Raw genomic sequence first — 24,054 nt, forward strand, 5'->3', positions numbered from 1 at the left:
TCTGCCGACTGCCGGCTGCCTGCAATTTGGCAGTTCAAATCTCATGAGGCTCAAGGTCGACTCATCCTTCCGTCCTTCCAAGGTGGGTAAAATGAGGGACCCGGATTGTTGGGGGCAAGAGGCTGACTCTGTAAACTGCTTAGAGAGCGCTGGAAAGCACTGTGAAGCAGTACATAAATCTAAGAGCTAAATGGGAAGGAAGGAAGGAAGGAAGGAAGGAAGGAAGGAAGGAAGGAAGGAAGGAAGGAAGGAAGGAAGGAAGGAAGGAAGGAAGGACCATGGTGGTGTGGTGGTTAGAGTGCAGTACTGCAGGCTACTTCTGCTGACTGCCGGCTCCCTGCAATTTGGCAGTTCGAATCTCACCAGGCTCCAGGTTGAGTCAGCCTTCCATCCTTCCGAGGTGGGTAAAATGAGGGACCCGGATTGTTGGGGGCAAGAGGCTGACTCTGTAAACTACTTAGAGAGGGGCTGTAAAAGTATTGTAAAATGGTATATAAGTCTAAGAGCTGTTGCTATTTCTAATGTACTGGAACTCAACTGAAAACAAAGACAGTAAGAGGCACCTATCCAAATCTCACCCCTTCCCCCTCCCCACCCAGACCAATGACCCAAGCAAAGAACATGAAACCAAGAACGCAGTGATAGAGGCTGTTTTTTTTTTTCTCTTTTTTCTAAAATCCATGATTAAAACCTGGTACAAACAGGTGAATATATAGATATATTTCTTTTAGTAGATGTAATTTTTTTTCTTTTTCTTCTTTCTCTCTCTCTCTCTCTCGTTATACAGCAAATATAGAATTTCTTTTCTCTCTGTACAATAGGACGGTTTTGCAACGCAACGTTCCGACAGATCCTTTCACCCCAAAAAATAAAATCTTAAAAAAATTTGCACAAATGGGACTTCAGGCGAGTAAACAGTCTAAACTGGAAGACTCCATTTGCAAAAGGCCCAAAAAGGATGATCTTTCTTTGTCTCTCTCTTTCTCTTTCTCTTTCTCTTTCTCTCTCTCTCTCTCTTTTTAACAACAACAGGAGAAAAAAAAAGATCCTTCTGCTCACTTTTCTAACTGATCTCTTTTGTTCGGTTGTTTTACATTTTGGTTACTGAAAAGATGAAAGACAAAGCTGTACAGAGTCCACAAAATTCACAGAATAAGGAGTCATGCGATGCAGTTGTGGTTATGCCACGCTCCTTTCGTATTTTCTGTCTGGCTCTCTTGAAATTCTTGGCGCTTCTTTCTCTCTGAAAATTCAATTTTACTCGTGTGTGTGTGTGTGTGTGTGTGTTTAAAGAAAAGAATTTGGTTTTTTTCCCCCACCCCAGAGTTTATTTTAATGTTTAAGCATCTTTCCTTTCGCTCCTCTCCTCGTTCCTTTCTCCTTTCTAAACCCCACCTCAGCGAGACCATAATATCGCTGTCTCTCACTCGCTCTCTTCAGCCTGCTCTAGAATAGTGATAGATTCCTCAGAGTTCCTTTCTTTCTTTCTTTCTTTCTTTCTTTCTTTCTTTCTTTCTTTCTTTCTTTCTTTCTTTCTTTCTTTCTTTTAAAGATAAGTCTGGATTAAAAATAATAGCTGCTGCTGATTTTTGTTTTTGTTTTTCTTTTGGTCCGTGGTTAAGTCACGAGCCGGCGGAGAACTCAAGACTTGTGCTGGGCGGAAACCCCTTTCCAATAATCTAAGATGTCGTGCAGATCTTCGTCTTTGGCAAACTGGACCTTTTTACGCAGAGCGTGGCCGGCCGCCATATATTCCTCCTCCTCCTCTTTGTGCCGCTTGTGGTTCAGTTTGAAACGCTCCCAGATGCTCCTGGAGGGTTTACAAGTATATTCGGGGCTGGAGGTGTAGCTCAAGTTATGGTACTGCGGTGAGAGCTGCGAGTAGGCCAAGTCTCTGGGGCGGGGCCTGGTCAACGGTTCCAAAATGGAGGGCTTCCGTCCCCCCATGCCGTCGTGTTGTTCCCCCTGATGGGACCCTGGGTAAGAGTGCCGGTGTTCGCTGTACTGCCGGATCTTCTCGGCTTCGGCTCGTAAGACAGCTGCCGCCGGTGTCACAGTGAGGATGGTGTCGGTGGTCGGAGATGTCTTCTCGATATATTTGGCTTCTGACTTGTGGCCGGAGCCCTCGGAGCGGAAGGACCTGGGGCTCCGTATGGAGCCACTGGAAGAAGTGCTGGACCGTTTAGGAGGTACCTCAACGCTGTGGTGCCTCTGGAGAGGGTGGCTGTAGCTTTCCTTGTAGACAGGCGCTAGAAAGCTATGCTTGCTAGGGATTTGTTCAGAGAGCAGCACCAGCTGAGGCTCGGCAGTGGACACCGCTCCCGACTTCACCCCTTGAAAGGAAGTAGATTCTGATTTCAAGGCATCGATGCAGTTGTTGATTATCTGGTTCACCTTGTCCACCTCTTTCGTGATGGTCGAGATCTCCGCCACGGAGCTCTGGCTATCTGGGGGCCTGGGCAGCTCCAACTCTCTCCTCTCGGGCTGTTCCCCCGTCCGCACTTCCATGTAGTTGCCCTTTGTAGCCTTGGGGGTCTCGCTGCTGTCAATCAGCTTGTACTGCTCAACTTCTCCCACGGAGGGCAGGTAAGGGATGCGGGTCATGGTCTCACCGCCCAACATCTGACCTTGGGAGAGCTGGGAGATGCTGGTAGTCTCCATTTCCGGTCCGTACTTTAACTCAATGATGGTCTTCTTCATGTTCACCGCCGTTTTTTTGTGCTTTTCTTCCTGGTGACGCCTCTTCCGCAGGCAGTAGTACACAACTCCGAGGACAATCACCATGCCAAATAGGCACCCCAAGATCGTCATGATGTAGTGGGTGGCAGTTGAAGGCCTGGGTATTGGCTCTTCGGGGCTCTGCTTGTTGAGATTGATGGTGAGGCAGGTGTAGTTGTACCTTGAGACTCGATTGGAGGACATCACACAATAGGTGTAGTTTTCGTTTGGGCCTAGATCCGTTAGCTCGATATCTTCCTTCTTCTTCAGCAGCTTTGCCAGGATATTGTAGCGGCCGTTCTCAAATTGGGCCAGGGTATACATCTTGCTGTAGGGCACAGGGATCTGCACACTCAACACAGCCGAGTTTTGGGTCACATGCTTCACTTTCATGGTGGGATACAAACCTGGATCAATCACTGGGGTGTGCAAGGAGATCTGGGGCGTGGTGCCATCTCCGGAGAAACACTCTTCCTCCGGACAGGGGCTCTCTGGAGGAGGGGTGGTCACAGGTTTTTTTTTGGGTGGGGTCAAGTAAGGTGGCATGGTGTAGGGGCCACCAGTGCAAAGAGAAGACAGCATGCCCAACGCATTGCGATATCCGCTCCGTCCTTGGCCGAGAAGGTAGTACCCAGAGTAGTCGGGTGGAGAGTCACACTGCATGCGGTCGTAGGTACGTGTCATGTTGGTGAAGCCCTCAAGCCACTGAAGGAAGCCCAGGAGCTCGCAAGAGCAATAGAAAGGGTTGCTGTAGAGTTCGCAGACAGAGAGTTTACTCAGGCCCCGAAAGGTGTTGCTGTCCAGCCGTTGGATCCTGTTCATGGACAAGTCAATGTTCATGATGTTGGGGCACTCCCCGAAGGCATTGGGGGTGACAGTCTCAATGAGGTTGGCCTGGAGGTAGAGGTACTCCAGCTTCCCTAGGCCCCGGAGGATCCCCTCCGTCAAATTCCTCAAGCGGTTGTAGCCGAGCTGCAATACCTGCAGGTTGTATTGTCCTGAGAAGGCACCATCCTCGATATACGAGATCTCGTTCTTGGTCAAGTTGAGGTATGTGAGGTTACTGAAGCGGCTGAGGGAGGAGAACTGGACGCTCTTGATCTTGTTGTCATTCAGCCTCAAGTCCAGAATGGTGCTGTTGATCTGCTGAGGAATGGACTCGTAGGGGGGCTGGTTCTGGCTGCAGATGGCCAGCCACACAAAGCCCTTCTCCCCTTCAATCAGCCAGCAGTCGGCTTGGACCTCGCTCACGTAGAGGAGAGAGACAGCTGCCACATAGGTGCACAGTGCTGATGTCATGGCCCACCGATGGCCTGCCATTGAGAAGGGCCACACCGAAAGGGGGGTCTTACCCTTGATTGGCCAGAAGAAGGGAAGAGGCAGCTCGGTCACGGCACAACCCTGCCTTGACTAAAGTTTCTTCAGCAGCTTGGTCATTCTTCCTTCCTTCTTCATGATGCTGAACCATGAAGAAGCATCTGGGGTGGATTAGTGGACAGGAACACAAGGAGGTGTTGGTTACACCAGGGTCAAGGTTTTCCACGTGCCATCAGCAAAGGCTCTGCGGCTGGGGAGTTGACTGTCTCACCATCATCTAAGAGGGGTTTGGAAGTCACTCAGAACACAAAGGGACCTGGAATGAAGAGGCCCCTGGTTCAGACATGAGCTTTGCTCTCCTTCTCTGCATTGCTTCTTCTGCCTTTCTTTTTGTCACTGGTCTTCATTTGAGTGTTGGGTTCCTTCTCCATCCTTTCTCTCCAGGTCTCTGTTCCTCCAGAGATGGGGAATCACAAGGTTGACCTGCCAATGAACAAGCAGAGAGACAACATCAGCATGCAATGGGCTCTGTGCAAGTAGGAAAGCAGAGCTGGGGTTCCTCAGTTGGGAATCTACCAATCTTTCCTTCTAGAAGTCTATGGAGATTCTCAATCATCCAGGTCATGGTTGTCCCAAACTTGCTTTTCCAGAAAGCAACTGAACTTCTTTTATTTTTTTTTCTTGAAGACATTTCACTTCTTATCCAAAATACTTCTTCAGTTCTGAAGTGAAGAAGCTTCTTCTTCTTCCTAAGAACTGAAGAAACTTCTGGAATGAGAAGCGAAACATCTTCAAGAAAAACCAAAGGAAGTCCAGTTGCCTCTTGAAAAAACACCTTTGGAGCTTTCTTTCTAGATGTTGGCTTCAGCCTACCCTCTCGAATTGCCCACCAAGTCCACCACCCCCAACCATCCCATCTTCTCCAAGTTTCTGTTTTCCTTCTCACCCGGGTCAGTTTTTCCATAAATCTAGGAGCCACTAGTTACAAAAAAGAAAGCACTGGATGAAACAGTGGTGATCCTTGACACCGTTTCATCTCCCAAAGAAATGGAGGAAAAAAAATTTTCTCTCTCCTCCAGTATCCATTCTGCTTGCAAAACCGATTGCTAACAAGAACCGGGACTACTCGTTGTGGGTGAAATAATCAAAGGAGACATCTCTAAAATAAGCTACCAAACATATATTAATGATGAAGCCTCGACTAAATGGCTAAATGTCCATTTTGTATATGTCAGGTGCAGTAAAGGTGCTTTAAGGCAGATTCCCCCTTAATATTCTCCTCCTCCTCCCTCGTCCTTTCCCACTTTTCAGGCCCAGTTTTTATCTAGACGCCCGTCTGGAAAAACCTGGTTGGAATAACTGCAGAGCTGAATAAGAGAGAGGCTCTCCGTTTTGACCTGAAATGATACACTAAGCTGGATTTTGCATTATGCACCAAACTCTTCGCCCGGTTCTATTTTACGATTTTATAAGGAGACTCCAGGCAATTTCTCCATCTTGCTGAGACACGTTGCGTACAATTTTGAGGAAAGAAGAGTGGGGGGGGGAAGAATGATGGGGCAGGTGAACAGTTCCTGGGAGACACCCCAAGGGTCAGGAGATGGCAAGAAGGGCAGCAATAGAAGATGATCTCTGTAGCTCAGGGTTGAAATGAGGGGGTCCTTGGTGCTCTCTGAGATTGGCTGTTTTCTGGCAGATGTTTTATTACCCAACCAGGGAACAACAACAGTGCAACAAGGCAAGGGAGTGTAGTTTGCACAGAGAAAAAGAAGGAGAAGAAGAGGAGGAGGAAGACTGTGGAGTCTTTGGTGCTCTCTGAGCTTGGTTGTTTTCTTGCAGATGCTTTATCACCCAACTAGTTAACATCATCAGTGCTAGAAGAGAGAGGAGATGGAGGAGGAGGAGGAGATGGAGGAAGAAATGGAGGAGGAGGACAAAGGAGGAGGACAGAGAAGGAGAAGGATTAGCATTGTAAGAAAATTAAGGCCTTTTGGATAAGAATTTGGTGGATTATTCAAAATGTACTGAAGAAGAAGATAAAGTTCCTGCCACAATTTTTCCTTTTGGGAATTATAACGGATTGTACAGGGATTGAGACTAAACTGATTCTGAATTTAATAACAGCAGCAAGACTGTTGATTGGACAATATTGGAAGAAAGAAGAGGTACCTACAATAGAAGAATGGATACTGAAAGTCATTAATTTGGCTGAGATGGCTAAAATCTCAGCTTTTTTAAAAGACAATACGCAGGAAAGATATTTAATTGAATGGAAAAAATGGATTGATTATCTACAAAACAGATATCAGATTAAGAAATATCAGATTGCCTTTGAATAATTAGAAAGTTATTTTATCTAATGGGGAGGGGGTTGGGAGATGAAAAGCTTTGGATGAGGTTAATTGGATTGGAAGGGAAAATTTTATTCTATGTTTGGTTTATGTATAACAATACCTTGTGATTGACCCGGGAAGCTGGTGGGGAGGGGGAAGGAGGGGGAAGGGGTTTTCCGGGAGGAGGGGAAAAGGAAATGTCTTTGTTTTTTTAAAAAGTTTTTCAATTAAAAAAAACAAAAAAAAACCCAGAAAGTAATGACGCATGGGCGGGTGAGCGGAGCTTTGCACCACCATTGCTACCGGATTGCCGAACCACCGGCCACGATCGCTACCGGATCGCAAGATCCGGTCAGAACCGGGAGCATTTCACCTCTGCTTTGCTCTCTGTTTACACACAGTTGTTTTTATAAAGTTTTGCCTGGTATTGTTCTAGCAAGGCAACAAGAAAGAAGAGATCTTTTTTTTTTATTCTGAATTCATCTGAAACCAGAAGGAAATCTCCAGATTTACATATGTTGCTCATCCAAATCTACGCCCATAATAAAATTATGCCCTCTTCCACAAAATTTCTGACAACAAACCTCTCTAGAGGAACCAAGATTGATCATTAATAATCTAACGCTAAAGGGGTAACATCTGTTTTGGACAAACTGTAATGAGATTTAAAACCCAGGGAGAAGAGCTCTGCAATAATAAATGACTTGTGTGTCTAAACAGTTTACACACACACACACACAAACACACACACACACACACACACACACACGAGCAATTGCTGCTCTCTCTCTCTTTTTTTTTTAAGTGGGCCTTTTTCCCAGTTCTTCTTCTGTGCAATTCCTATATAATGATTGCTATTAATTTTCAGAGTGGCAGATGGAGACTAACTCTAACCTTGTACTATTTGAAATGAAAATCCATTTTCAATGGGTTATTCCCCCCCCCCTTTCTGAATAAGGGTTTTTGAAATCTCATTTGAAGGTAAAGGAAGGCTTACAATGCTAATCCTATCAACGTCTTCTGGAGAGGAAAACCAATGCCAGAATGGTAGGGTGTTGTTGCCGTGCCATTACAGGCGTGGAGAATGGGAGAGGATCACCAGATTAGATAGTCCAGTGTTTCTAAACCTTAGCATGCTTGAAGATGAGTGGATTTCGACTCCCAGAATTCCCCAGCCTGCATGCTTGAAGATGGGTGGACTTCGACTCCCAGAATTCCCAGCCTGCATACTTGAAGATGTCTGGGGAATTCTGGGAGTTGAAGTCTACCCATCTTAAATTTCCTAAGGTCAAGAAACCCTCCTCTAATCAGATGCATTTTTCAGAGGAGATGTGATTGGCTCACCCCTTCCATCAGTGAGTCAGTGGGTCAGTGGAAGAAGAACCCTTCAAAGGAAGCTCCCCCATTGGCTGTCTGTAGGAGTCACTGCTCAGGGATTCCCCCCCCCCCCGGCCATTCAGGAGACGACTGACTACTAACTCCCGAGAAATCATCAAAAATGAGATTCAGTCGCGGCAGGTCAGTCTGACCCCCAAGCACACACAAGAAAATCTTAGCAGCCATCCAGGATGAATGATGCTTTCAATTTTGAAAGAGGAAGGAAGCATCTCAGCCGGGTTAGGGCGACCACCTGCTCAAGTCAACTCCTACGTTTAGCCTAATGAAGAGAAGGCTCTGGGGAGACATGACAGCATCCTCCAATACTTGAAGGGTTGTCACAGGGAAGAGACAATTGATGTGCTCTCCGTAGCACTTGAGGGCAGGACAAGAAGCAACAGGTGGACGCTCATCAGAAGGAGATCCAACTTGGAAATAAGAAGGCATTTCCTGACTGGAGGAGGAGGAGGAGGAGGAGGAGGTTGATATTTAAGAGATTAACAGAGAAGGGACCTTGTAGGTCATCTAGTCCAACCTCCAGCCCAAGCAAGAAACCCTACCCCATTTCTGACAAGTGGCAGTCGAATCTCTTCTTGAAAGTCTCAAGTGATGAAGCTCCCACAACGTCTGAAGGCAACTTCTGTTCCATGGATGATGATGATGATGATGATGATAATAATAATAATAATAATAATAATAATAATAATAATAATAATAATAATAATAATAATAATAATAATATCAGAGTTGGAAGGGACTTTGGAGGTCTTCTAGTCCAACCCCCTGCCCAGGCAGGAAACCCTACACCATTTCAGACAAATGGCTCTCCAATCTCTTCTTAATAACTTCCAGTGTTGGAGCATTCACAACTTCTGCAGGCAAGTTGTTCCGCTGATTAATTGTTCTCACTGTCAGGAAATTTCTCCTTAGTTCTAGGTTGCTTCTCTCCTTGATTAGTTTCCACCCATTGCTTCTTGTCCTATCCTCAGGGGTTTTGGCGAATAGCTTGACTCCCTCTTCTTTGTGGCAGCCCCTGAGATATTGGAAGACTGCTATCATGTCTCCCCTAGTCCTTCTTTTCATTAAACTAGGCATACCGAGTTCCTGCAACCGTTCTTCATATGTTTTAGCCTCCAGTCCCCTAATCATCTTTGACTGATTGCTCTCACTGTTATTTTTTATTTATTTATTTTATTTATTAATTTTGTCACACAGTATATATAAGCGTAAGCATGAAATAACTATACAATATATAAGCCTACATATAAGTATGAGTATGTAATAATTATATTAATTGGATATAACGAAAGGAAACAATAGGACAGGAACGGTAGGCACTCTGATGCACGCCCCTTACAGACCTCTTAGGAATGGGGTGAGGTCAATAGTAGACAGAAACTCAGAAAGCTCCTTCTTATTTCCAGGTTGAATCTCTCCTTGGTCAGTTTCTATCCATTGTTCCTTGTTTGGCCTTCAGGTCCCTTGGAAAATAGCTTGGCCCCCTTCCCCCTCTCTGTGGCAGCCCCTTAAACATTGGAAGATGCTCTCATCTCTCCCCTGGTCCTTCTCTTCACTAGACTAGCCAGGCCCAGTCCCTGCAATGGTTCATCGTCTGTTTTAGCCTCCAGCTCCCTAATCATCCTGGTTGCTCTTCTGTGGCTTTTCTCGCGGCCAGCGGGCTCGCCACGAAAGGGTCCGGCCTTCCGTACCGGACCAAGTGAGAAATGAAGACGCGGAGTCCAATTCTCCTCGGGGTAAGCGAGCCCCGAGCTAGCTCGAGACAAACTCTTTTATTGGGGTTTGTTAGGGGTGGGTTACAGAGTTTCAGAAGGCAAGCATGTGATCCTAATTAACCACACATAAACTGACACATTGGGTTGGAATATACATATATGGAAATTTGTTTGCAAGCACAGCTGAGCAAGATTAATATTCTATGTGTGCAAAGCAGTTTTCATATCATGTCCGGTGTTACCCGGACAGGTTCTGTGGTTAGCGTTTCTGAGCAGTTTGCAACAGCAGGTGTAGGCACATACAGAACTTTTCCTGTTACAGAATGTTCAACTGCAGCGAGACATGGAAACATCACAGTTAATGGTTATGTGGTTGGAACAGGATATGCAGAAATACACATACAATGCACCTACTTTGTCTGCTTGCTGGTTTTCTTGTCTACAGGTTTATAATGCAAAGCAGAATTATCTGACCATTGCCATAATGATTCCCAACACTCTTCTCTGCACTCTTTTGAGAGTCTCAACATCTTTTTTATGGAGAAGGAGAAGGAGGAGAAGAATGATTAATCAATGGAACCGCTTGCCTCCTGGAGTTTTGGATGTTCCATCAATGGTGTTTTACCAGAAAAGGTTGGAGTCATCTGGGGGTGATTGGTCTCCTGCCTTGAGCAGGGGGTTGGACTAGAAGACCTCCAAGGTCCCTTCCAGCCCTGTGGTCCTATGATTCTATGAGTCTACCCATTTTTAAGTGGCAGCCAAAGAGGAGCAGGTCAGGTGGCGTTCTCCAGGCGTAAGTGAGAAAAACATCAAGCTGTCTTCCTGAAAGAACAACACCCAGGGCTAAAAAGGTCTTGACGTTAACACTTTTGTTCACCTCTTGGTATATTCCCCAGGTACCGTCAAAGAAACGGAGGTATCAAAACACAATCCTTGTTGACTCCTGCCTTCCCACTTCTCTCCGTGTCACCAGCTGTTGAAGACTGGTTGCAGTGCCAGGGGAGATGTTAGTCAGGGGATCCCTGCAAGAAATCTTACTATCTGCAAAAAATGCCACCACTGTGTTTCTTTCTAGGAAAAGCGGATATGGTGAGTTTCACTCGAACTTCTGATCTCTGAGAGGAAGATCTGAGGATCTGCTGGGGAAATTGTCCCCGATCTCTGGAGCCCAGAGGACCAAACAACCCTGTCCAACCTTGGCAACTCTGAGACTCGTGGATTTCAGCTCCCAGAATTCCCCAGCCAGCATGGAGTTGAAGTTAAAGCTAAAACATATGAAGAATGGCTGCAGGAACTGGGTATGTCTAGTTTAATTAAAAGAAGGACTAGAGGTGACATGAATAGCAGTCTTCCAATATCTCAGGGAGGGAGTCAAGCTCTTCTCCAAAGCACCTGAGGGCAGGACAAGAAGCAACAGGTGGAAACTAATCAAGGAGAGAAGCAACCTAGAACTAAGGAGAAATTTCCTGACAGTTAGAACAATTAACCAGTGGAACAGCTTGCCTCCAGAAGTTGTGAATGCTCCAACATTGGAAGTTTTTAAGAAGAGGTTGGATAACCCTTTGTCTGAAGTGGGGTAGGGTTTCCTGCCTGGGCAGGGGGTTGGACTAGAAGACCTTCAAAGTCCCTTCCACCTCTGTTTTTCTAAATCAGCTGTCTCCTGGGGCACCAGAGAGCAAAATTTCAGTAAGGTTTTCCCAAGATGGGGGAGGGGGGGAAAGAGAAGGTGTCTTTCATCTGCCACTGGCCAGAAAGGCAGCTAATAACTGGGAGGAACTCTCATTTAAGGTGATGCGGATAATCTCATCTAATCTCCTGCTCAAAATAGGCCAATGTCACGTAAAGCTGGGATTAGATGTCCGGCTATTGTTGACGTATCGGACACGGTTTCTCTTCCAGGAATGAGAAGCTGAAGGAGCTTGTTCTTAAGAATACCCTCCCTCCGCTCTTTAAGAAGGGCTCTCATCCTTTTATTTTGTTCCAAAGTCCAAGAATGCAGATGTTGCTTCCAAGGAGGCAGAGGTCTCCTGAGGGGCAGTCAAGAAAGTCCAGCTGCGAGACATGGAAATGGGGGCAGAACCAGAATCATGTGGGCACAGTTGAGGTTTTTTTGGAGGATGGAGGTTTAGAAGGGACAGCTTGCACATGCATGCTAATGTGATACCAATAGAAGAAAAGATTTCTAGCTCAGGGTTGAAAAGGGGGGTCCTTGGTGTTTCTGAGCTTGGCTGTTTTCTTGCAGATGTTTCACGACCCAACTGGGTAATGCTAGAGGGGAGTGGGGTTTGCAGGAGGAGGAGGAGGAGGAGGAGGAGGAGGAGGAGGAGGAGGAGGAGGAGGAGGAGAAGGAGGAGGAGAAGGAGAAGGAGGAGAAGAAGGAGAAGGAGAAGGAGAAGGAGAAGAAGAATGATGTGAGGTCCTTGGTGCTCTCAGATCTTGGTTGTTTTCTTCCAGATGTTTCATTACCCAGCTAGGGAACATCATCAGTGTTAGGCTGTGATCTCATACTAAAGTGAATTCAGAGTGAGTTACTCTGTGGGGAACAAAGTCCTACACCTCCAGAAATGGAGCAGATAAATAGATGAGATGAATACAGAAAGGAAAACTCACTCCGGTCCATTTCAATGAAGTCTAATGAACATTAATGAGCAACAGGTCACGTGATTATGTGCCGCAGAGTTCATGACAAACACCCACCTCTCCTTTTGCCCAGTTAAAATGTCGATTTCAAGGGCTCTCTTAGCAGAGACAAGCACCCATTCAGAATCGGTCTGTTTAATCAGGGTTATCTCTCCTGCCTTCTCAGCCTTGCAAATCCTCTAGGCAAGGAATTGGTCCTCCACCCTTCCGTGTGAGACGGCATGTTATATTTAGAATACTTTAATCTCTAACATGTGCAAGCATGGGAGATTCATTCTCAGTCAGCACAACGGCTTTTGTGTTGCAAGAAAGACACGTCGTTCATCTTCTTCCATTGAGGCTCAAAGGAGTTTTGTCACATGAAATGTTGACTCACGATAGGGCGGAGGGGAGGGGGGGCAGGTTGACAGTTCCCCAACTTCCCTAGAGAATGAGGTGGATGAGACTGATTTACCATCCTGGAAGGGCTTAAAAATTTTATGGCTTATAGCTTCAATAGTTGACCTCAGTTGGTCCACTGAGCTGAATCCAGTGAGCCCTTGACAGACGCAACCAGAAAGATCTATGTATTTCTTCTACTGATGTTACCATCTTGTCCTTGAAGGAATAACAGACGGGAAGGACTCCCAAGACCGCTTAGTTGTGGATGCTTGGAGCTTGCTAGCTCTGGGACAGAGACCAATTGCAACGTCTTAAGACAATGTCCTGTGAGATGATCTGGAATTTAGGTGACCCCCGCAAGGAGGCCCAGAAGGTGGACACAACCTATAGAAAATTTTAGCAAAAGTGCATCTCCTGGTATGTTGACTCCGGCATTTGACGGAATCCAGACTGTCCCGTTCCTTTTCTCAATCTGTTGTGTTTTTTTCCTGAGAGCGTAGCATTCTTGGTAAAAGCAAAGAAGGCCATCTTTTAAAGACTCCAACCCCTGTTGAGTCAGAAATGAGGCACAACCGTTGACTTGCTGCCTTTGAGCTTCTGAGGAGTCTCCAGCTAGGTGTCAGGCCTGGAAACCATACTAGACTTTAGGGTTCCAGACGCTGCCACATTTTTCCCCTGAGGGGAAGAAGGGGGGCTGAGGGGTATGGTAACATTCTTCAAGCGGTCAAGGTCGGATGGTGTTCACATCTGCAGGAAGAGTGGCGAGAAGATATTCGAATGAACTGGGAGAACGTGGGACCATGTGACTATCAAGGGGGTCGGGGTGGGGGGACTCTTGGGATTTGTATAACTGGGAAAAGAATCCGGAAGTTCAGTTTTGGAATTTCACTCATCGTGTGCCAGTTTCCTCATGCTAGTAAAGAACTCTGAAAAACAATGGCTTCTGAGTTTTTTTTATGCAGAAGAGGTTTTTCTGGAACCTTGACACTAGGAACGTTTCTTGGCTCACTGAATGGTCATGGTTGATTGAGGCACCTCTCCAAATCACATGCTTGTTAGCTTGACCTTCACAATAGATGGGACTGCAGCAATATGGGGGACCGGTGGGGTGAAGAACAGAAACTCTTTATCTGTCTGTCTACAAATTCTCTGTATCCAGATTTCCAGAACTGGGCTTCTGAGCCCTCCATCAAATTCTCACTCGGAGCCACCAAGGGTCCTTTTCAAGGTCTGTAAGGTCAAAAAGCATATAAAGAACAATTGCAGAAATTGGGTTTGGCCAATCTAGAGAAAAGAAGGACCAGGGGAGACATCATAACAGTGTTCCAACATTTGAGGGGCTGCCACAAAGAAGAGGGAGTCAATCTATTCTTCAAAACACCTGAAGGCAGAACAAGAAACAATGGATGGAAACTAATCAAGGAGAGAAGCAACCTAGAACTAAGAAGAAATTTCCTGGCCATGAGAACAATTAATCAGTGGAACAACTTGCCTTGAGACGTGGATGTTCCAACACTGGAGGTTTTAAGAAGAGATTGGAGAGCCATTTGTCTGAAATGGTATAGGGTCTCCTGCTTGAGCAGGGAGTTGGACTAGAGGACCTCCAAGGTCCTTTCTAATTCTGTTATTTTCTGTTACCTCTAAAATTGATGGGTACAAACTCAGCTCCAATTGTGTTTCTGAGTATCTGATGGAGATACGTTCTCCCTTTCTCTTTTCTTCAGAGCTCCTACCAGTAGGAGCCATCACTTGAGGCTCTGAGAAGAACAGCCCCTTCCCACGAAGGCTCACGAGAAAAGTCAGGAGGCCTGAGGTACAACTGTGACTCCAAAAAAATGCAAAACTGCTTCATAACAAATCCAACTTCTCCCCCCCCCCCGATCTGTGTGGAACGTTGGAAAATGCAGAGAGCTTTTGCTGACCTGTTCACACAAACCGGAGCCAAATAAGAAAATCTAATTCCTACACATTTCAATGGTTATCACCCAGAAAAAAGCTGCGTTGTCAAGTTTCGAAAGAAACAAAAATAATGCTTCCGGAACCATCAAGAGGGGAAAATTTCAAGACGCTGTAACTCGGTCTTTTCAGAATCTTCTCTTTTTCCGTTTGGAGACCGCTTCTCTCCTTGCTGATCCCTCAAATCTTTGGCTTGGGGGGTTGGGATGTAGGGGAGGGGAGATTTTTCCTTCCCTTGTAGCCCCTGAGCTTGCTTGCATCTGACAGTTCATCCATCTTGTGAGCTACAGAAAAAGCAGTGATTTAATGGCCAGGAGCGTGTGTTAGACAAGGTTGGCTTTTCAATCAGGTGCAGCCCCCATAGCGCGGAAGGTAATTAAAACGCTCTAACTTGTTAAGACAGAGGGGGTGGGAAATTTGCTGATGGCTGACATCTTCAAGTGGAGATCAATCATATTTGGACTGATTAGTTTGGGGATAAATCCACTAATTTGCATGTCCCGAAGATCTCCTCCGATGAGATGATCGTCCTCTAAATATTAGCTGCAAGCTGTAACAGCATCAGCCAGCGGCCCAACATTTGCTAATTCTAAGGGACATCTGTTCCCCCCCCCTCCACCCGAAATGTTCGATCTTTGTGGCAATATTCCTAGGTTCTCCTTCGAAATTCCTAAAGAGCCTAATTTGTACCTGATGTGATGGTGGTTCAAGACACAAAGAAATAGCTTTGAATTCCTGCTCTGTGGTCTTTTGTCGTGAAACTTGCCATTCCTGGGTCTACCTTTTCAGTATCTCCATCCTTCTCCAGAAGTCAGGTTTTTTTTTTTTAAAGCTAAGTCCAAAGTCCTATGTCCTACTAGCATTAGAGGATCTTAGATAATCTCTATCATAGGTAAAGGTAAAGGTTCCCCTTGCACATATGTACGAGTCGTTTCCGACTCTAGGGGGTGGTGCTCATCTCTGTTTCAAAGCCGAAGAGCCAGCGCTGTCTGGAGACGTCTCCGTGGTCATGTGGCCGGCATGATTCAACACCAAAGGCGCACGGAACGCTGTTACCTTCCCACCAAAGTGGTCCCTATTTCCCTACTTGCATTTTTTACCTGCTTTCGAACTGTTAGGTTGGCAGAAGCTGGGACAAGTCACAGGAGCTCACCCCGTACGTGGCACTAGGGATTCGAACCGCTGAACTGCCGACCTTTTGATCGACAAGCTCAGTGTCTTAGCCACTGAGCCACAGCATTCCCCCTTCTCTATCATATCTATCTCTATCATATCTATCTCTATCATTTCATATATTGTATCAGAGATGATAGTAGTGCTCCGATATCTAAGGGGCTGCCACAAACAAGAGGGAGTCAATCTATTCTCCAAAGCACCTTGGGGCAGGTCAAGAAGCAGCGGATGGAAACTAATCAAGGAGAGAAGCAACTTAGAACTAAGGAGAAATTTCCTGACAGTGAGAACAATCAATCAGTGGAACGACTTGCCTCCAGAAGTTGTAGGTGCTCCATAACTGAAGATTTTTAAGAAGAGATTGGAAAGCCATTTCTCTAGAATGGTTTAGGGTCTCCTGCTTGAGCAGCGGGTTGGACTAGAAGACCTCCAAAGTCTCTTCCAACTCTGTTATTATTATCTCTTACCATGCTATAAACCCTTGATCCTCTGCCTAGCCTCTCCTTGTCTCTCTTTCTAGGTCCAACCTCCCCTCTACTGGAATCCCACCCACTATTCTTTGACAGCTCCATCATTCATCCCCCTAAAAAGCCCCATTACTCCTCAAGCAACTGTTGGGAAATCAGCGGTCTCGTTAATTCAGAAAAGAACTGTTTGGATAAGCGTCAGAACGAGTTCATTTTGTCACATTAACTCTCCCACTTTGCCTGATGCTAATGAAATCAAGAAATATGGAGGATCCAGACTCTTAAATTGCCTCTCCCTTTCGGATTTGCATAATGGCTCCTGCTGCTCAGGAGGAGGATTGAAGTTGGCCTCAAAAGTTTATTTCTCCCCTCCTCAGCTGGAGAATGCGGGTGGAAGTTGGGAAGGAGTGGACCACAGGTGGTTTTTCCAGTCGGCCGGACCTGGCGGTGATTTGCCAAAGACCAAAGGTTTGGTAAGAAGGGAAAAAAAGAACCCCACCAAACTACAGGGAGTTCTCAATTTACGACAGTTCATTCAAAGCTACAAACAGCAATAAAACTTCTGCGCCAACTCAGGAAGCTCAAACTGCCCAAGGAGCTGCTGATCCAGTTCTACAGAGGAATGATTGAGTCTGTCATCTGCACCTCTATAACTGTCTGGTTTGGTTCTGCAACCCAACAAGAAAGACACAGACTTCAGAGGATAATTAGAACTGCAGAAAAAACCATGGCTACCAACCTGCCTTCCATTGAGGACTTGTATACTGCTCGAGTCAAAAAGAGGGCTGTGAAAATATTTACAGACCCCTCGCATCCTGGACATGAACTGTTTCAACTCCTACCCTCAAAATGATGCTACAGAGCACTACACAGCAGAACAACTAGACACAAGAACAGTATTTTCCCGAACCCCATCACTCTGCTAAACAAATCATTCCCTCAACACTGTCAAACTATTTATTAAATCTGCACTGCTATTAATCTTCTCATCGTTCCCATCACCCATCTCCTCCCACTTATGACTGTATGACTGTAACTTTGTTGCTGGTATCCTTACGGTTTATATTGATATTGATTGTTTCCTGATTGCTTATTTGTAGCCTATGACTATCATTAAGTGTTGTATCATTAAATGTTAAATTTGTACCCTATGACTATCATTAAGTGTTGTATCATTAAATGTTAAATTTGTACCCTATGACTATCATTAAGTGTTGTAAGTATTGTAACTTTATGAAGGTATCTTTTCTTTTATGTACACGGAGAGCATATGCAACAAAGACAAATTCCTTGTGTGTCCAATCACACTTGGCCAATAAAAAATTCTATTCTATTCTATTCTATTCTATTCTAAAAAAGTGACTTATGGCCGTTTTTCACATTTATGACCATTGCAGCATGCCCATGGTCATGTGATCAAAATTCAGAGACTTGGCAACTAGTTCCTATTTATGACGGTTGCCATGTTCCGGAGTCATGTGATTGTCAAGTTCGAAGTGCACTTATGCTGTTGCAACTATTATCACTTCTCAGCTTGCCAAAGAACTAAGTGGAAGATGGAATGTAGGCTTCAGACATCAAGAAGACAATCTGTGAGAGCCAAGGACACTTTAGCAGGTGTTTGCCAAACCCAAAGACTTTTTCTCATAACAATACAATGGCATTCAATCAGACAATGTGACCTGCATTAATAGGGGGAGGGTGAATCCTATACTTTAATTATATGAGTTTGTGCGGGAATTAGCTAGATCTGGTTTTGCCCTCATCGGTGCCAAAATGATGTACTCAATAAAGTTTTGCATTCAGAGATTGGATCATCTCGACCACGCTTCCTTTGGTTGGGTTCGTCAATCGGAATGTAAACAGTGATCAGTTTTTGCAACTTCCTGACAAGGGAAGTCAAGGAGGAAGCTAGGTTTTTGAACAACCATCCCAGTGGTGGGATGCAGCTGGTTCTGTCCGGATAGCACGAACCGGTAGCAGTGACCGTGGGAAGCTCCGCCCACCCACCCGGATGTAATGCGTGAGTACTGCACATGAGCAGAAGGCCTTGCGCATGCACAAAGATGGTACGTGCAAGTACACTCACATTTGCAAACTGGTAGGGAAGGTAAGTGAATCTCACCTCTGCCTGGCACTACTCCTCATTTAAAGCCATCCAAGCTGGTGGCCACCCCTGTGCCTTGTGCATCAGCGACTCGTAGTTCCTTTGTGATTATTCCCAGGATCCAGGCTGATTATTTGCCCATCTCCAAATTAGGTTTTGATGTTAAAAGAGGGCAAAAAACACCGATCCTTCCTCCTTTTCTCCATTTCCCTCACCAACTTCTTTGGGACAAACTACCCATTCGAATTCTGCGCAGTCCATTTGTGCGCCTCAGTGTTGCTAAGAAGGAAAGCAGATTTGTCATCCATCTACTGATGGCCGAGCACCTCCTATGGTTTCACTGCCAGGTGAGGAAGAGAATTTTCCTTCCCCCCCCCACTTTATGAGTGGAAGGGTTTAATCAAAGGATGACTAGCATGCTACTGCAACCTTGATGGGAGTGCTTAAGTGTTCTGCTGAACTGGGGCCAAAAGGGAATCGGCTGCTTTGCTGTTCTTTGTAGATCAGCGACAATTCGACAATTCACGCAGTGCAAAGCCATGTTGCGTTTGAACGACATGCAAAACAGGGGATTTGGGCAGGGGACAGCTTCTCTGAGCTGGCTGTTTAGCTCCCAGACATTTTGTTACCAAACTAGATAAAATCTTCAGGGGTGGAGGGGTTGGGTGAAGTGTCTTGTTTGTGTATATAGATCCTAGGAGGTCGGTTGGTTTTGTGACCGGTTGAATCACAAGGCTGATTCCGGTCTTGTGACTTTTGGCTGGTTGCTGTGAGTCACGGAATTCAACCAGTTGAATTCAAGTCGCCAACCCTGCTGATGATGTTACCTAGTTTGGTAACGAAATGTCCAGGAGCTAAACAGCCAGCTCGAAGAACAGACCCCTGCCCAAATCCCCCGTTTTGCATGTCTCCAAACACAACATGGTTTTGCACTCCGTGAATTGTATTACCAAACTAGGTAACGTCTTCAGTGGGACGGAATTCAGCCAGTTGGAATTCAATTCACCAACCCCGCTGAAGACGTTACCTAGTTTGGTAATGAAACATCTCAGAGCTCAACAGCAATCTTGGAGGACAGATACGAGATACGAATATTCTCAACAGTTTAAAATGGGGGATTATTTAGGATCGGAGGAGCTTCAGTTTGCTCCTGGTTGGTGGATCACACCAGACTTTCAGCAGCAGCCACATCCATAGGAGGTCTTCTACTGGAGTGGAAGTCTTCTAGTTGTTCATACCAGATGAAGAAGCAAAGCAGAGAACCTTACAGGCTAGCCTGCTAACAGAAACCTAATATTCAAGAGGAATGGTCTTTGGAGGCTGTTCAGACCTGACCAGGAGGGTAACAATGGTGCTGAGATCTAGGAGCAGATCCAGGAGAAAGGACCATTCCCAGCTATGTAGAAGCTGGCTGAGCCTACTTTCTCACAGATGTTCTTGTGGTCCATCACCCAGCATCTGGAAGCCCACCAGCTTTCCAGGAGAAAAAAAATTGGTTCTGCCCAAGAACTTGAATCCTGGCAAAAGAGAGAAAAAAAATACTTCTTCTCTCAGGAAAGGACAAGATCCAGATTCATTCCCTATTAATTGAGCTCTACTTAACACCTCAGAGGTTTAGATTAGATTAACAGAGTTGAAAGGGACCTTGTAGGTCATCTAGTCCAACCCCCTGCCCAAGCAGGAGACCTTACACCATTTCCGACAAATGGCAGCCCAGTCTCTTTTTGAAAGCTTCCAGGGATGAAGCTCCCACTTCTGTTTCATGGGTTGATTGTTCTCTCTGTCAGAAAATTCCTCCTTATTTCCAGGTTGAACTTTTCCTTGTTCAGTTTCCATCCATTGTTCCTTGTCTGGCCTTCAGGTGCCTTGGAAAATAGCTTGACCCCCTTCCTCTCTGTGGCTGCCTCTCAAATACTGGAAGACTGTTCTCATGTCTCCCCTGGTCCTTCTCTTCACTAGACTAGCCCTGCCTGGTTCCTGCAAGCGGTCATTGTATGTTTCAGTCTCCAGTCCCCTAATAATCCTGGTTGCTCTTTTATGCACTCTTTCTAGAGTCTCATCACCCATTAACATTCGGCCGCCAGGAAAAGCAGATAGCTTGCAGGAAAGAGACTCAGTGCAGGGAGCAGATGCTGCCATGCATCGTTGGATGTTGCTGAGATGGAGTCTACTTAACATAATGGCTCATCTGGCCTTGCCATGCAGGGATCATAATTACACTCGGAGGTCCAGAAGCCATCCCTTATTCAAAACTGTCCTGCTCACTTTGCATTTATCTATAAAAACTTGGCACCCTCTCGACAAACCAGCAAACCGCAGTTCCGTCAGCAGGCCAAGTTCCTAGCTGGCCTGACTCAGCAAAATCACGTCTGATCGAACGTGGGCCAACATCAGCTCCTTTCCTTGCACAACACAGCCGGGCACAAACTCAAGGCTGGAAATGAGCTAAACGCTGCACAGGCTAAAGGCGTCCTCCCTCAAAGAACTAAAAAAACCCCAAATGTTAGTTTGGTCCTCAAACCGTTAGTCCTTCAAGCTAGGGGGGCCACCAACCACATTGGTCCTCCCTAGAAAATGGGTGGAGAAATCCAGAGAGATCTGGAAGAGGGTGGAAGGGAAGAGGAGCCACTCACTCTAAAAGAGCCAAAATCTTCTCTTTTGGCTCTTTTAATTTACTTCTCTACTCAACAGAAGAGAACAGAACACAGAATGAAATACAAAATAGTATAAAGGTAAAGATTCTCCTCACACATATGTGCTAGTCGTTCCCGACTCTAAGGGGTGGTGCTCCTCTCCATTTCAAAGCCGAAGAGCCAGCGCTGTCCGAAGATGTCTCCGTGGTCATGTGACCGGCATGACTCAATGTCAAAAGTGCACGGAACGCTGCTACCTTCCCACCAAAGGTGGCCCCTATTTTTCTATTTGCATTTTTTACCTGCTTTCGAACTGCTAGGTTGGCAGAAGCTGGGACAAGTAACGGGAGCTCATCCCATTATGCGACATTAGGGATTCAAACTGCTGAACAGCCAATCTTTCCACAGACAAGCTCAGCATCTTAGCCACTGAGCCACTGTGTCTCTTACAAAATAGAATAGAATTCCCTTCCCTTCCCTATTTTATTCTACAAAATAGAATAGAATGCAGAATAAAATAGGGAAGGGAAGAAAAGAGTTTTAAAAACATGATTCAGGTTTTTTTAAAAAATATCAACTATATTCTCTTTCAGCTCTTTTAATTTACTTCTCTACTCAACAGAACAGAACGGAACACAGAATGAAATACAAAATAGAATAGAATGCATAATAAAATAGGGAAGGGAAGGGAAGGGAGAAGAGAAGAGAAGAGAAGAGAAAAGAAGAGAAGAGAAGAGAAGAGAAGAGAAGAGAAGAGAAGAGAAGAGAAGAGAAGAGCCAATTCTTTGTTGGCCAAGTGTGAATGAACACACAAGGACTTTAAAGCTTTCAGTAAACCTACAAACAACACAGTGATATCATCATAAGATACTAATAGAAGGTAATAAGAAAGATGAGGGATAACAGTAATACATTCCTACTACATGGGTAAGTATCCTTAGACATAAGACAATGCTGTGGGAATTAGTGGTTCAGCAGAGTGATGACATGAGAGATTTTTTTTGGTGTGTCTAGTTGTTTCCGCACGCAATGCCCTGTAACAGCATCCTGAGGGGAGAAATTGAAATAAATTATGTCTAGGATGTGGGAGGTCTGTAGATAACTTCTCATCCCTCTTTCTGACACCCCTGGAGTGGGGAATAAACTCTGGAGAGTAATGTCGCTTCTGCTTCATTTGAGCTCTAGCAGAAGGTGAGAAGAGGCTGCAAAAACTAAGCAGCAACTTACTAGTCCTCTGTGATCACACAGGATCAGGCCCCTAGCTGGAGATATATTAGAATTCAAGAAGTGCAATGGATACGTCTTGGGGTGAGGGAGGGATGCCTCACCATCCAAATACGAGAAGTACTTTAACACATTTCAAGTTATTTGGTCCATTAAGGTTTGAATTGAGAAACATAAAATTGCACTTGATTAAGTTTTTTAAAAAAAAATATCAAAAAATTTCATTGGCTAAGTGCCTATCCTCTACCCCAACACATTTGTCCTCAAGGGCCAGGCCTCTGTGGCTCAGACTGCTAATGCAGTCTGTTATTAACAGCAGCTGCCTGCAATTACTGCAGGTTCTAGTCCCACCAGGCCCAAGGTTGACTCAGCCTTCCATCCTTTTATAAGGTAGGTAAAACGAGGACCCAGATTGTTGGGGGCAATAAGTTGACTTTGTATATAAATATACAAATAGGATGAAGACTATTGCTTGACATAGTGTAAGCCGCCCTGAGTCTTCGGAGAAGGGCGAGATATAAATGCAAAAAAACCCAAAAACCTCAGCTTGGGAAGTGATTTACAATTTATTTATTTATTTATTTATTTATTTATTTATTTATTTATTTATTTATTTATTTATTTATTTATTTATTTTTGTCACACAGTATTATAAGCATAAGCATGAAATAACTATAGAATATATAAGCATATATATAAACATAAGTATGTAATAACTATATTAGTTGGATATAATGAAAGGAAGCAATAGGACAGGAACGGTAGGCACCCTTGTGCTCTTATGCACGCCCCTTACAGACCTCTTAGGAATGGGGTGAAGTCAATAGTAGACAGTTTTTGGTTAAAGCTTTGGGGATTTTGGGAAGAGACCACAGAGTCTGGTAGTGCGTTCCAAGTATTAACAACTCTGTCAACCTATTAACCAAGAATCTTAACTTTTTTCCCCATATAATTTTTTTTTTTTTTTAAAAAAAAGAAAAGTCTGGAAGGAAAATTTCCTTGTTGAAGGAAAGCCGAAAATCCCAGCGTAAGGATAAAGCCATAGAGGGTGAGAAGCAATCTAATGAAGTATCAGACTTTGGACCTGAGCATTTAATGCTAGGTAGCAATTTGCCAGTTTTTTCAGGTTTTTAAAGCTCTTTTAGACCGAAATAAGGGTTCAGTCTAAAAATCAGCCTTCTCCAATCTGGGTACCCTTTAGACCAGAGGTCTCCAACCTTGGCACCTTTAAGATGTGTGGATTTCAATTCCCAGAATTCAATCAGAATAGAGCTGGAAGGGACCTTGGAGGTCTTCTAGTCTCACTCCCTGCTCAAGCCAGGACACTTTATACCATTTGAGACAAATGGCTGTCCAGGCTCTTCTTAAAAGCCTTCAATAATGGAGCACCCACAACTTCTGAAGGCAAGCAATTGTCCTCACTGTTAGGAAGTTTCTCCTTAACTACAGGTTGCTTCTTCCTTGATGAGTTTCCATCCGTTTCTTGTCTTGTCTTCTGGTGCTTTGGAGAATAATTTGACCCCCTCTTCTTTGTGGCAGACCCTGAGATATTGGAAGACTGCTACCATGTCCATCCTTGCCCTTCTTTCCTCTCGACTGGCCAAACTCAAATCGTGAAACTGTTCTTCATATCTTTTAATCTCCAGGCTGTATGGCTGTGAAGGTTGGACCATAAGGAAGGCTGAGCACCAAAGAATGGAAGCCTTTGAACTCTGGTGCTGGAGAAGACTCCTGCGAGTCCCTTGGAATCCAAGGCCATCCAACCGGTCAGTCCTAGAGGAGATCAACCCTGACTGCTCTTTAGAAGGCCAGATCCTGAAGAGGAAACTCAAATACTTTGGGCACCTAACGAGAAGGAAGAACTCCCTGGAGAAGAGCTGAATGCTGGGAAAGATTGAGGGCAAAAGAAGAAGGGGACGGCAGAGAAGGAGGTGGCTGGATGGAGTCACTGAAGCAGTCGGCGTGAGATTAAATGGACTCCAGAGGATGGGAGAG

The 24,054-nt window shown here is 45.1% G+C and overlaps 1 protein-coding gene across 1 annotated transcript in view; it reads right to left on the minus strand.

Moving 5' to 3' along the window:
• Nucleotides 1-674: 674 nt before the first annotated feature.
• The window catches only part of ELFN1 (extracellular leucine rich repeat and fibronectin type III domain containing 1), a 138,251-nt gene continuing 114,871 nt past the window's right edge, over nucleotides 675-24,054 (minus strand). The window contains exon 3 of the mRNA XM_058157890.1: nucleotides 675-4,518. Coding sequence (XP_058013873.1) covers nucleotides 1,642-4,038 — 2,397 coding nt within the window. The 5' untranslated portion in view covers nucleotides 4,039-4,518 and the 3' untranslated portion in view covers nucleotides 675-1,641. The remainder of the gene's footprint in view (nucleotides 4,519-24,054) is intronic.

Source organism: Ahaetulla prasina, chromosome 14 (genome assembly GCF_028640845.1).
Source record: "Ahaetulla prasina isolate Xishuangbanna chromosome 14, ASM2864084v1, whole genome shotgun sequence".
Classification (NCBI taxonomy): domain Eukaryota; kingdom Metazoa; phylum Chordata; class Lepidosauria; order Squamata; family Colubridae; genus Ahaetulla; species Ahaetulla prasina.